General features: G+C 38.0%; 1 protein-coding gene across 2 annotated transcripts in view; it reads left to right on the top strand.

The window, feature by feature from the left end:
* Positions 1 to 14597, top strand: part of LOC140328094 (adhesion G protein-coupled receptor F5-like) — a 96310-nt gene that overhangs the window by 61485 nt on the left and 20228 nt on the right. For both annotated transcript variants that reach the window (XM_072407433.1, XM_072407434.1), the window contains exons 2-7: positions 1175 to 1300; positions 7582 to 7663; positions 10185 to 10331; positions 11560 to 11718; positions 12938 to 13041; positions 14040 to 14098. In XM_072407433.1, the coding sequence (XP_072263534.1) occupies positions 1184 to 1300; positions 7582 to 7663; positions 10185 to 10331; positions 11560 to 11718; positions 12938 to 13041; positions 14040 to 14098 (668 nt within the window). In that variant the 5' untranslated portion in view covers positions 1175 to 1183. The remainder of the gene's footprint in view (positions 1 to 1174; positions 1301 to 7581; positions 7664 to 10184; positions 10332 to 11559; positions 11719 to 12937; positions 13042 to 14039; positions 14099 to 14597) is intronic.

Genomic DNA, 14597 nt, shown 5'->3' with positions numbered 1-14597 from the left:
TATATTTATATAGCAGTATATATAGCTCACTTCTCATGTGCTGCACTGCTGATTTCAGAAAAAAACTGAAAGTCAGGCGTGGTGTAATGAGCTGTCTTGACCATCACAGATCAGCCTTTAGAGATTAAAGTCACACTTCGGGGAGATGCTGTATACATTGCTCTGATCTTTCGTTTATATGATATCTGTGTGGCCTTGGAATGTCCTGACATCTTATAGATCAGCAGTGTGAGATGAAGAAACCTGTCTTCTTATTGGCGCCTATGTCAAGGTGTGATAAAAATGGCTCAGACTTTTTGCTGAAAGTGAATACAGCATGCTTGTCATACACTTTCTTTATTCATTTAATATGGTGAAAACCTAAAGATGCTTTACATTTTTTTCATATTTTAGATATATAATAAATATTGCTTATGAACATTTCGGATTAACCTTGTCTAGCCAGTGGATAGAGCTTTGGGTGGGTTTGAAGATTCTCAACAGAGAAACCTAAAATGTATGTTATGTTACAAAGCTTATTTACTGACTTTTAGATTACACTGACAGCTTTGATTGGCACATTCACCGGTTCATAGCCAAATACCAGAACATTGGCTGCCAGAATCAATGGTCATTTGGTGGTACTGGCAAAGCTATTAAGGGTTCTTCAATCATGCTCAAGCACTATATATTGTACCTACATTAGTTTCTGTTTTTGGTACCAAAGTCTACTATGGCAGATTGTGTTTAGGTTGTTATAACACAGGTGTATTTGCATTATTTGTCAAAACAGTCACCATTATCTCTTTAAGAGCCATCAAGACCTGAAAATAACATGGCTACAGATATTGATTGTTATAGCAAATCAAACATGTAGTATTCTTTTGTGAACCATTAACTACTATGTGAGTCATGTTGTATTGTAATACTGTAGAATGTAATAACCACTACTACAAGCTGAAGTTATTATAATGCCTAAAGTCTACCTGTCACCAGGAGAGAAACTAATAGGAAATTCAGTTGTAACACAACAAGGGGAGTGAGTTCCTTTGATTTTGGAATAAATCACCCAATGGGACATATAGGGGAATAATGGTTTCTTATTCTAAGATTTGGCTTTAGATGCACTTTAACTAACGATGAAAGCCAAAGAATATTTTTCATGAAAACCAATTATTTTTCTGTTGTGTTTTAGATTTGTGGCATGAGGCACAAAATGCGTTTTGTATGGATATTTATCCTGACGCTGATGACGTCTGGGGTGACGTTGACTGAAGGGACGCTTGAACCATGGGGCTTCTCACAGTTGCTGTCTCTTTTGGTAAGTGTCAAGAATCAACACTGAATGTTCTTCTTCCTTCACCATGACCCTCCAAGTGTTAATATAATCTGCACAAACAATTAACAGATCCAGGTAAAGGTATACACACATTTCAACTTAGGTCTCACCCTTTACCTTCTGGGCCTGGTCAGACACCCTTTGGCTAAGTTTGGAAGTGTAGTGATTTACATGTAGCGTCTCACCTATTGCCACCCATAGGGCTGGAATTGAACAGATGAGTAGAACAAACTTCTACCAACTGAAATGTTCATATACTGGTCCATTAAGAACTTGCTTACGTCTAGTACAAGGTTACATCTGTATCTTTGATTTATGGCTGAATAAACCCCATATTCAGCCAATGATGGAGGTGACATCTACATATTGGCTACATTGAATGTAATCACAGAGACTTCAGACTGTTTTGATCTATGACTAAATGCTTTTGCAAAAGAATGTCAGACTTACAACTATTTTCCTGCCCTCTTCGTAGTAGCTAATTTAATCAAATCCAATTGCTTACTTGGCTCACTTTAGACTCAAAACCTCAGAGTCCACATTTTCCTATATATGGCAATGAGATTTATGACATAAATAATTGCTTATCCACGGTGTTTGGTCTAGAATACATATCTCATATAACCATAAGACATCCTGCAGTAATTAAAACGTTTAGGAAAAACGGAAAGTTGAGTTTCAGGAATATTTTTTTTGTGTGGTCCGAAAACAGATGTTGATCCATTGTTCTGAATTTGTTTCTACGATCCTTGAAATTGTTAACATTATATCATGTATAGTCATACCCTGTGCAAATGAGTTCCTCCTTTAAAGAGCACCTGTAAACGGGGATAATGTTAGAAATGGGTGAGACAGGGGCAAATATTTCATAGGTGGACCCCCAACAGTGGTGAATTCTATTATAGGGTTTATAAAACACCTCCAACTTGAAAGGGAACCAGGTTGCCTTGCGTCTCAGGTGACATTTACATTGAATGCTTCGCTTTCTTTCAGAATTTTTCAGTTGTCATAATTGTCTGCACAATTTTTAAAGTATTTACTTAATTATAATGTGGGGATTAGACTACAGGTATAACAAAAATAACATCCGGTTTACATGTTTCTCTTTTTTCTTCTTATGCTGCCTAAGGACTTTATAAAGTAAAGAGGTGAGTTGCAGGAGCTGGGACTGTGTGTTGGAGTATTTAGGCTTTGCTTTGGTTGTTTAGATGCTTTTTGATATATGCAGGAATATTAAGCAAGCTTGTAGGTACAATCTCTAGCTTTTTTCTATTCTCCTTTTATACGTCTATCTTTCTGATCTGAGATGAAATCATGGTTAGGTCCTCTGCAGAGGCTGAGCTCTGATCACTGAAAGTGAAAAAAATTGAGCCCATCATACCATTAAAAATACATGCTAAGCTATCCTATAATTGTGAGGTTGGAATAAGGTATAGAATATAAGTAATTTAAAGGGATTGTTTTATTACACCAGTAGATATTGTTATCTCCAACCATTTGACACATTTCTTCTTGTACATAGGTTTACATGACCTCCACCTCTCTACCCTTCCACTCCCTCTGCCCTCTTCCTCTTTTTCCACTATCCCTTCCCCCCCCCCCCTCTTCCATGAAGGCATGCACCATATTGAAAATGTTGGTAAAAGCTTTCCCTTTCTCTATCATCTCAGCCTCCCTCCTCTCTCCCACCACCAGCTCTCCTCTCTCCCGATCCCTCTCTTCTCTCCCCTGCCTCGCCTTCCTATCCCCTCTCTTTACCTTTTTGTCTCTCCTACCTTCCACTCTCCCTCCCTCCCACTCTCCCTCTCTACCCTTCCACTCTTCCTCCCACTCTTCCTCCCACTCTTCTTCTCTCTCTTTCAGGCAACATGGTGGCTCAGAGGTTAGTGCTCTGGCCGTTGCAGCACTAGATCCCAGATTCAAATCTTGCCAGGGCACTATCTACATGGAGTTTTCAGGTTCTTCCCATGTTTGTAGTTTCCACCCACATCCCAAAAAGGTTAAGTTAGTGAGCTACCCCCCAAAATTCACTTTAGAGTGTATTAAAGACATATGACTATGGTAGAGACTTTAGATTGTGGGCTCCTCTGAGGAACAGCTAGTGACATGACTATTGACTTGTACAGCGCTGTGTAATGATGATGCTTTATAAATACTGTGTAATAATAATGAAGGCACACACTGTATTAAAATGATGGTAAATGCTGAATTAACCATAATTGAATAGCAGAATGGCTATGGATTTTATTTATTACCAGGATTCATTTAATTTCAATAGTATGACAGTCTTGATATAAAGTCACTTTTTTTAAAAGAAAACAATGCATACCTACCTTCTCAGTGGCCCATGTATTTCAAACTTTGCTACAGGCTTATACCAGTTTTAGATGTGTGAATATCCATATGGAGATGAGAAAATTGTGGTGTTGAATTGTGGGCAATGTCTAATTCACAGTAACTAATAATTCAGCAGGCCTAGTTATTTGGATCTATATTCTCCAATTACGTGAACCTATCAGTACCTACAAACTGCTTTATTTACTGGTGTTGTTGAAATGCAGCCATGCTGTAATGTCATCAATGGCCTGTGATAATGTCCAGTTCATTCCTTGTGAAATTCCTGGATTTCAGGCCCCAGTTGTATATAGGGTATAGATAGGGCTAGGGTTGTATGGCTACTAGGAGGCGGCATCCCCTGTTCTCTGTGCTGTCTTCCTCTGTATCTGCTATTCCTTTCTCTCTCCTTTTACCCTACCTCCTCTCTTCTATCCCCAGCTCACCTCTATCCCACCACCAGTTCTCCTCTCTCCCTCTCTCTTCTCTCCCCTCACCCTCTTTCCATCCTCCCTCTTCTTACCCTTTGTGTCTCCCACCACCCTCTCTACCCTTCTGCTCTTTCTGCCCTATTTCTCTCTATCCACTCTCCCTCCCTATATCTCGCTTCCTTTCTCAACCTCTCTCTCTCCTTTTGCTCTCTTCATGTAAAACAGCTTCCATGGTTTGTCAAGGTCAAAGGCTGTTATTGGTGAGATGGGGGGGGGGCACAATCTAGCTGGCCTAGGGGAGCAAAAAGTATAAATCTGGCCCTGGGAATAGACTGCTGTCAAAGTCAGCACTAAGCACTACTCTCGTCCCCTAAACATTTATTACCAGAAGCTCAGTGGGCAGTAGAGGTCCTGAAATGATCAATAAAAATCTTTAGTTCTAGAACTGGGCAAAGCTTAACACTGACTAGCACAATGTCTAACTCTAGGGCTTTGTACATAAAAAGCTTCTAGCATCATGATCGATTTTAGAGAACACAGCTCTGTAATAAATAGATCCAGAAATGAAAAAGTGCAAAGAGCTTAATCCGTATCACACTTTTGTTCCTCATTTAAATGGATTATGCACTTTGCACTTTTTTATTCTCTGTATCTGTATGACTTATTTATATTTTGCACTATTTTTGTGGAACTATAAGGCCATTGTGATGTTATTATGGGCAGAGCTGGTTTTGGCAGCAAACCTGGGCAGTGGCCTAGTATCCCCCATCTTCTCCAGGATCCCAATAAGCACAATGGCAGGTGGTGCAAGAAACAGAACGCTGGTGCTGTGTATTTGGAGCCCTCTTCATATTTTCCCTGCTTTGTCTAAAAGTGTCCCTGATTATGAGGTTTCTGTGGGTTGTTGGTTTCCTCTCTGTATATATTGGTTGTTTCTGCTTTTCATTGCTGTCAGTAGCTTGCTTTTGAAAATGAATCCTCTGCTGCTCCTAAAACATGAATATGAATTTTGTGGTATAAGGGTAAACAAAGTCATATTTTTCACAAGGCCACCTGGACTGTGTCCATGGGTACCATGACCACTAGGGTGAAATTTGTACTGCTATCGTGGCTGTAACATTATCATTTTAATACATACAAGTGCTTAACATTGGGCTGTTCTGCTTACAACCATCATGCCTCCCACCAATGACCTTCCACCATCATCATGGCCACTCTCTCTTACTGACCCCTGCTAGGGGGGAAAAGAGTACAAATCCAGGCCTGATGGTAAATTGAGTTTGACTCAATGAAATTGCTCTTGACATTTTACATTTTAATAGCAATAAATTATAGTTTATTGAAAATTCTAAAATAAAAAGTGAAAAAGGTGAAAGTTGAAATTATTCTTTACAATCCATGATAGGAAAGACAAGATAACATCAGTTACATGTGGCAGCCTTCCAGGCTAGTTTCTGTTCACTGCCAAGATAGTAGATAAGAGCTAACCTCTTCTACTAAGTTGTATTTATCTTCAGGTCATCACATGTGCCTACAGGAACCCTGAAATATGTGCAAATACACAATCCTGTCACCCTGTTCAGTTCTGAGGACATGACAGGTACAAACAGGTATTTTCCATTACCTCCAACTGATTTCATGCTTTTTTTCCTTGTGCCCCAGAGCAGTTCTGAAATTATGGTCATTAGACAGCAGTGGAAAGCAATTATCAAAATTATTGCATGACTTCTATTCCTGGGAAAGACTGAAAGAGCAAAAAGGTGACCATGAAACTAAGAAAAGCTGAAATACAAGTTGTTTCCTGTAAATGTAAAACTATTATAAAACAAAAGTACTAAAGTAATGAAAAGTTACTTACAAAACTGTGATTAATGTAATAAGTTCTCTTTTTTTTAATACTGATCAGACTATTTGTCCAAAATCCTTGGCAAGGGAATAACTGGTTACCAGTTTATTTTACTTGTATTTATTTAGCACTGACATGTTAAGCAGCAATTTACAAAGTCTATAGTTAAAGTCATGTTACTAGCAGTCCCTCAAAGGAGCTCACAATTTAAAAACCCTATTCCCCTAGTCATATGTCATTACCACAGTCTAATGCCAATTCTGAAGGGAAGCCAATTTTCCTAAATGCATGTGTTTTGGGAGAAAACCCACGCAAACACGGGGAGAATATACAATTTCCTTGCAGATAGTGTCCTGGCTGTGTCCTGGGACCAAGCACTGCAAAGGTAAAAGTGCTAGCCACTGAGCCAACTGTTGTGCCCACCAAAAAGCAAGGAAAACATGGAGGAGTAAATTCTAGTCTTAAAACTTTAAATGTGTTACCGTTTAAGGATATCCATAGGCAGGGAGAAATAGTTGTTCATGATATAGTTTTATGTCTTGTCCAGAAAGCTTTTTTTGGACATAAGGTAAATGACTGCAATATTGGTGGTTGGAGATGACCAGAATTTTTTGGTTTGCCGTTTTTCTAACTTCAAGTTTTTCGAGTGAACCCAAAAGTGTAGCATGTAGTGTCTGTTGGATACATTTTTCTGGTACTCTGGAGGTCTGAAAATCCTAACGTTTCTGTAAAAAAATATACAATTTTTTTCTTACATCAGGTTGACAACGAAGATCTTCATGGTTTTGGCATCTAACTGTAAGGCTTTATGTGAATGTGTCCTAAAGATTAACTCTGTCTAAAAGCAGTGTTCGTGATGACAAGGTGGATCACATTCTGGCATTTTAGATTTCTATAATTTGTAGCTTTTGGCTTGGTTTTTTTTTTTACAATTTTTTGCACTTTGTTTACTGGCAGAACTCCAACTTTCCACTGCCCAGCTTGATTTTTTTTCAAACCAGTCTGGTGATGTCATGGGTCCTTCTTCTTTGCCAGCAATGGAAAACTTCCCTTTCTCTTGGATTGAACAAGGGTCAAGTAACAATGTATGAAGGATACTTATCCCGGGAGTACTGTGAGCCATGATCACACCACACAGAGGGTGTGTCTGTGACAACCTTGAGCATCAGTTACCTAAAGTTGTGCTTATAATGTTTGTACTTGTTGTAGTATATAATATATTTGCTTGGAGTGTGGAATTGTCATTGTATTGGTGTTATTGTTGGCATGATAGATACAATTTTCATTGTGATAGTTTTTCTATTTTAGAGTTATGGCTGGTTTTAATATGTAGAGTTATGTAGGTTAAGCGTAGGGGGGTTTGGTTAAGTCAAAGTGACCCCACTACAAGAGTAATGCAAACAATGTACCCTATAAAAGCCCATGTTACTGGTTTTCCAGTGAAAGGTGAATCAATTCCCCAGAAAGAGCTACAGATGGATACCTAAAGCATCCCAGTGCGTAGAGGCCTGATCCCTTGCGGAATGCTGTGGTTCCTCCATTCCACTGCTTCGTTCCTACTGTTACCTGTAGTGTAAAACCAATCAGAGCACTTGAGAGCAGGAATTGTAGACTCATACTACCAGTATATAATATATTATGTTTTCTTTTAGGGGCATGGAGATCACGGAACAGAGTCTGACCCAATCCAGCACACAAGTTTGTCAAGACATAAACGAGCTTCTCCTCGTACTCGTAAGAAGAATTATTGTTATTATAATAATGAATAGTTTTGTTGTGTCAATCTGTCACTCTAATAACTGCAGCATTTGTACAATCATATTAAAGAAAACCTATCATAAGACAAGTGTTGGGCTGCCACTGCTAACCTTCTGAAAATGTCAGATGGCGAGCTGTCCTTGGCTTTAGAATTTTATCAAATAAGTGTGTTCTCCCCAAATTTTTTTTAAGGAGGCCCTAACTTTTTAGTAGCCACCCAAAAACAACCTGGTGGTTACTAAAAAGTTCCAGGTTGTGCGCCTAACTAAAAAGGTCTGGGGAGAACACTGGATTGGCCCATATGTAATAGACTCAAGACAATGGTCACATTTCCATAAAGGCCAACACAATAGGGGTTTAACAAGAAACATAGCTTTTTATTCTGCATTTTTCATTATACTACCTACCTGAAGATGATGGAATATATAGGGGAACAACTATATTTTAGTTTTAATGCAATACAATCAAGTCCCCATCATTTATGCATTTGTATCATTAGACCCAGTGGTTTAGAAAAAAGAGAACCTAAAATAAATGCTACCTAACTAACTTTCTTCCCAGTAGACTCTTCTGTGTTCATCAACAGTTTGTTTTGAACACAATGCTTGAACTGTAAATCCATTCAGTTGCTCCAACCACAGGTGCTGAATGCTTCCATAGCCAACTGGAATGAAGCTTTACAAAGAAATCCCAAATCCTCTTCATTTTGCAGTGTGTGGAAGCGGAGCAGGAGGGGAGGAGGTTGGAATCAGGGAACACACAAGTCACTATTTTACAAAGCTGAGATTCAGAGACATTCAGAAGATAAGTGTAACTATTAACAATAGAGATTTGGTATGGGACAGCCCGATAGAAGAATGCCACAATGAAAAAGATCACCCATCTTTTTGAGCCACAAAGTACTACTAAAAAATGATCAGCTGACTCTATGACACTTAAGGTCTTTAATAAAATAGTCTTTATATTTCTGTACCTTCCTGAATGTACTCGGAGCGTCACAAGTAAACATACCAAATAGAAAATTAAATTAGTGGCTCAGCCACAAAACAAATATTGGCGGAGGATGTTGAGTTTACAATGTAAATATCCCAAATTGACTGCACTTGGCAGAAATTAGCAATGGGAGATTATAGAGCTGGGCAGGACAGACAGCAGGAGCTCAAGGCCAACAGGACATGACCTCCTCCGGTCTAAAGATTTATTTCTCCTGAGGTCCGATCACTGATCGAAGGGTTCCTATTGGTTTCTATGGATACCTGCACCATTATCCATGGGTTGTTTTTATGGGATTCCTGTATGTGTTCTACAACATATTACTAGGCAAAATGGCAACAGATCAAGCTGAGGCTAATACTCATGAAGGTAATAGGGACTTGTGCGATCCTGGGTAAGGACTGATGTCAACAGTCTTTTGTTGTCTGTAAAGCACTTGGTAAAACAGCATTTCAGCAATAAGTAAATCAACGTTTATAAATATGTATTTAAATATATATTAACCATATATAGTGAGGGGCAAGCACACTTGGGTTTGGTTTGTTTCAAGGAATGCTCTAAAATATTTGCTGTGAACCCATCTGGACAAACATGAAGTTAGAATCCAGGTGGGAGCCACGCAGCGTCCCTATTTAGTTATTAGGGTGCCGCATCTAGCAACCACCAGCAAATGAAAACTGTTCCCACTGTAAACATTAAAAACCCAGCCCCCAGTATACAAAAGACAATGCCCCCTATTGGCTACTGGTTGCTAGGGGTGGTACCAACCCAAACAAGTACCATTCACAAAGCATCTGGCAGTGCAAACAATTAGCTGGGATGTTTACATTTGTTCATAAACTTGGCAATAAGCTATAAGTTGGCAATACCCTAAGTTGTTAATTAAGTTGGATGTAATTCCCATGAAATATCATGTATATGCTATGGGGCCTGAACACTTCCTATTGATGGAGGTAACCTTAATAAATAACCGTAATATATACTGTGTGTATATATATATATATATATTTAAAATATGGCAGTTTACCAGTCTCTAGGTGGTTGCTAAATTATATTTTACGTTCAGAACGTTTCCAGCAAGTACAAGAAATATCTATTGATGTTGCCAGAAATGCAGTGTCCTTGTCACTTCCTTTAAGCAAGAGTAAAAAAAAATGTTTTTTGTTCCCATCAGCCTCCATATAAACAAGATGAACAAAGGTAGACATATTTGAAATCCAGCCAGGTGACATCTATGGTTGCCTCCAAAGATGCACTGTAGGGGTGAGCATAGCCATCCAGGGAGGGGAAGGGTGTTTGTAGAATTACCAAGTTAAAATAAAGGACCAAAGTCTAAAAATGAAAATGAATTTAGCCCTATGGATTTGTAGGCTGTGTTTTAATACATTTTATGGCTTTGGGTTTAGCTATTCCTATTAAGTTCATTTATATTACTTTTGGTATGAAAGATAGGAGGCACTTATACATTTGTGAACCGTACATTGACATTTTTCTCTACTTTTAGCAACGGAGTATGTTATGGATGTTGAGATCAGTTTTCCCGACCCCTCAATGGCTGCACAGATAAAACAGTACCTTACCAACTCACTGACTTACCCCTTGCCACTGGGTAGTGGGGACACAAATATCACAAGCATCAAGGTAACCACAGGTAAGTTCATATTAAGGTAAAATGAATGATAAATAGCTTTTGGGAAATTTTGTCCCCTAAAAACATAATCTTTTTTTAGTTTATTTGTTATTTTGTTTATATTGTTTATTATAAAGTGTATTCAAAGCTTGCTGAATATGTAATAGGTGTGGAAGAGTAAGCACATCATTACTGTTATATTTTTCATTGCTCTGTGTTTAAGTGGTTTGCCAAACAGTTCTGTCTCCAGCTGGAAAAGAGGGATAGGTCATAATAAAAATTGGGTTCACCCTGGCAGCTTTTACAGCTGTTTACAACTGCAGAAACAGACCGTACAAAGCTGTGGCTTTAAACTGAACCTGGACAAAAATCAATTATTTATCAATTTCAAAGTTTGCTTGATAAGGAAATGATAAACACAAATAAAAATAATATTGAACAACTTTTATTATTATGTGTAAAATGTATATATTGAACATCCCCCTTGGGGCTGGTGTGGACTAATGTCTTTAAATTATTGTACCAACCTTTATAGACCAAAAATATGATGAACTAAATTGCATTGGTTCACTTTTATGACAGCTTGTTGTTCTCCATGTGAGCACCCTAAATTCTCTAGAATTAGTTACTTGTCCATAATAATCCTGTATTGAAAGCTAACTCGGGAGGAGAAAATCGGCATAGGGGGTATGGGATTAAGTGAGGAACAGGAATGAAAGTGATAAAAAAGCCACAAGGGGTGGATTGATTAGAGTGTTGGAAAGTTTATTCAGGAAAAGGTAACTAGAGGGCAAAGTTATGCTACCTGTTTCTGGGTATTTAGTATTACTTTAGTATTTAGGTTTTGTTAGTATTTTCTTCTTGTAATGGCTCATCAGGTGGCTCCCTTATTGTTAGCTGAGGTTAGTTCCACCTATGTCCTACAGCTGGTGGTGGTGCGGGTGGGGACAAGGGTGGTGCTGAGTTATGTGTTACCATCAGTAGACACCCAAAGAACCTCTCTTTTCAATACTTCTTTGAATATATGTTTTAATTGGTTATTAGTTATTGTTATTCATTGATTGTTTAATAAAAGGCTGCTGTGGCCAATTTAAATCTAACGTCATGCAGTCAGTGTCTCTATTTGAGTACCTAGAGGGATGGGTATCGACGAATCCTTTGGTCAAGAGTTCATGCTTCCATGTTTGCTGTATTGTCTATAAGATATGTATCATGTAATAAATCTCAATCTTCCTTTATTTCTCCCCAGCTTGTAACCAAACAGGATCAGAAGTGCAGTGTACCTGTGAAAGTGGATATACATGGTCAACTGATGTGTGTACCACCTACACCCCATGTCCCGGTATCAACAACTGTAGCTGCATTAAGGGCACAACATTTCCCACTCAATACTGCCAAGCCCAAACCGGTATGAAACCATCAGAATGTGTGTGTGGTATCTAACATCAGCAGGACACAAAGTCTGTCTTACAATTAAAGGTTTTCAAAAGTTCAATTAGTGTATTATTCAAGTCACATGTCCATATTTCCATATGTGCCTGCAAGAAGAAAATACTCACAGAATGCAAATAAAAGGTTAGGAGAGACAAAGGTCCAACAGTTGCTTCCATAGACAAGCAGTTGTCAAAAAATGTCAAGCCTTGTGTTCAGCTCAAGATGCTCAGATGTGTATGTATGTGTATGTATATATATATATATATATATATATATATATATAAATATATATATATATATATATCTTTCAGTAGACAAAATTGTTTTGTAATAATTATGATTCAGGTACTTCTATAAGGCCAGTTGTAACTGGTTATCTTTTGAACATATTGGAATTTGTCAATAATATTATTAATATTATCTTGTATTAATAGAACTTTACAAAGTCCATAGTCATGTTACTACTATCCCTCAGAGGGGCTCATAGTGTAATATCCCCACCATTATTACCATAGTCTAAGGCCAATTTTCTGGGAAGAAGCCAATTGGCCAACCTGCCTGTTTTCGGATGTGGGAGCAAACACACAGGGTGAACATACTAGCTCCATGCCAATAGTGTACTGGCCAAGATTTAAACCTGGAACCCTAGTGCTGAAAAGCTAGCCGTGGAGCTATCATTATGCCAATACTGATTAATGAATTTTAGTTTACAAATACACTGACTTTAATTTAAAAGGAAATCTGATGTGAGATGAGTTTGCTGTCTGCAATAGAGTCAATGCCCCTGTAGAAGATTTGCAGATTACAGCTGAGACTTTAGTTCCTAGATCCTTATTCTCGCTTAAATAACGAATCACCATCACAACCAAGAAACCACAAATAGTCACCTATGGCAGCTATAAAGTTACTTAAAAGCTGCCTCTTCACAATTCTGCATACTGTATGCCAAGTCCATTACCTAGATTTTGACCCTTCGTTATGTGTTGGCTTTATACACATCTTTAGCTTTGCTCGGTCCCTTTAAAATTAAGTCACTACTTTGTAGTACTTCAGCCCTCATCAACTTCAACAAATACCCTTTATTCTGCAATAAGGGGCATAAAATTATGAGTTCAGTTTTTAATTGATATGGCCGCAATATTCTGTATTTTCCTTATGTGCCCTGTTTGACATATTGTATGCTTTGTTTACAGTGGAGATAAACCTGAGCCTCAAATTGTTGACCAATTTTACGTCCGACTTACAAAATCCATCCTCAACCAATTACAAAGATTTAAAATCTAAATTGGAAGTTCAGGTATGTTTTCAATATACAAGTGATATAATGTCTTAATATTCTTTCTTCTTTCTTCTTACCAAAAAAACCTTTGGCTGCCACTAGAATGAAAAGAGAGGACACATTTTCCAACAGAAACATTTATTTTGGTGACAGTCGAATAAGGAAAATCTAGAGATTTTCTAGAGATCATCTCACTTTTCTCTGCTGCGACAGGAAATGAAGGAAAATCCAACAAGATACAGTCAGCAAAAGTTTTAACATATCTAAAAAGTTTTGGCTTTAGATTGTCTTCACTATTTTTTTTTAAGTTTACCTAAATAATGGTCTTTTAAATGGAAAATTAGATCAATGGGCCTGATTTATTAAAGTTACAAACCTAGAACTAATTTTTTATTCATTTCCTATTATTTGACACGTTGTCAATCCTTGACCAACTCCATTCCAGGTTTGCTAGATAACCCAGATCCTCCCTTGATAGTCTATCTTCTCTAGTGTCGGAGAGATTTAATACATTGCCCTGGATTTAATAAAGCTCTTCAAAGCTGGAGATAATACACTTTCATCAGTGAAACTTGGTGATCCAACAAACCTGGAATGGATCTGGTCCAGAATTGCAAACATTTGCTTACAAATAGTCAATGACTTTTAGGAAATCCATTGCAGGTTTTCTGGATCATCCAGCTTCACTGATGAAAATATATTCTCTCTAGCCTTGGAGAGCTTTAAAAAATAAGGACCATTATGTGTTTTTCTTATATATAAAAAGGGGAAAACTATTGTCTGGTTTCTGTGGCTGGGTATGAGAATTGTTCTTGTAATTTGTCCCCGTGGTCATTTACACCAATTTACACCAATTTACAGAAATTACTGGGAAATCTAGAAAATTTTGGTTTTCATTGGAACATTAATTGGGGAAACTGCCTGCCACACAGTTTGACACAGCAGGTTTGAAAAAGTCCCAAGGCAAACCTGGCCATATAACTACATTTAACTTAATTTATTTTGTTGTTTTACAGTTTAATTTAACATATCAAACACTTCCTGGCTTCAAATCAGCAACAGTTACCAGTTTCAGGTAAGAAAAGCTTATGAGTACTTATAAAGACTGGGGCTATCACTAAATATCCCCCTCCTCAGTTAATTATTCTTAAGGTAATAAGGGATAATTGGACCAGTTTATCTTATTCATTTTTCTATTTATCTACTAAAAGGTCTATAAATTACACCATACACAGGACAATTGTTGGCTTTTATCTACAGATAAATACAACAGAAAAATGCTACGTCAGATAAATGTTGTATTGCATTTGTAAAAAAGTGCAGTGTCTGTATCACAAAGCAAGACCAAGCTGTGAATTTGACAGCAGTTATTTGTTAGTGTGAGTAGGAGGACTGGAAAGGGTTGTTGTAGCCTTCAAACACACTGCCCCTGATTCATCATTGAAATCCGCGATCGCGGGAAGCGCGATAATACGCGCGACCAGCGATCGCGGATTACCGCGGTCCGGGGCTCGAGTGCGCGCGTACACTCGCATCCTGAATCTGCCGGCCGGATTCCTAGTGACTTTTAATAC

Source organism: Pyxicephalus adspersus, chromosome 4 (genome assembly GCF_032062135.1).
Source record: "Pyxicephalus adspersus chromosome 4, UCB_Pads_2.0, whole genome shotgun sequence".
NCBI classification, from domain to species: Eukaryota; Metazoa; Chordata; class Amphibia; order Anura; family Pyxicephalidae; genus Pyxicephalus; species Pyxicephalus adspersus.
Note: the sequence above shows the minus strand (reverse complement) of the source record. Positions and strands in the feature narration are given on the sequence as shown.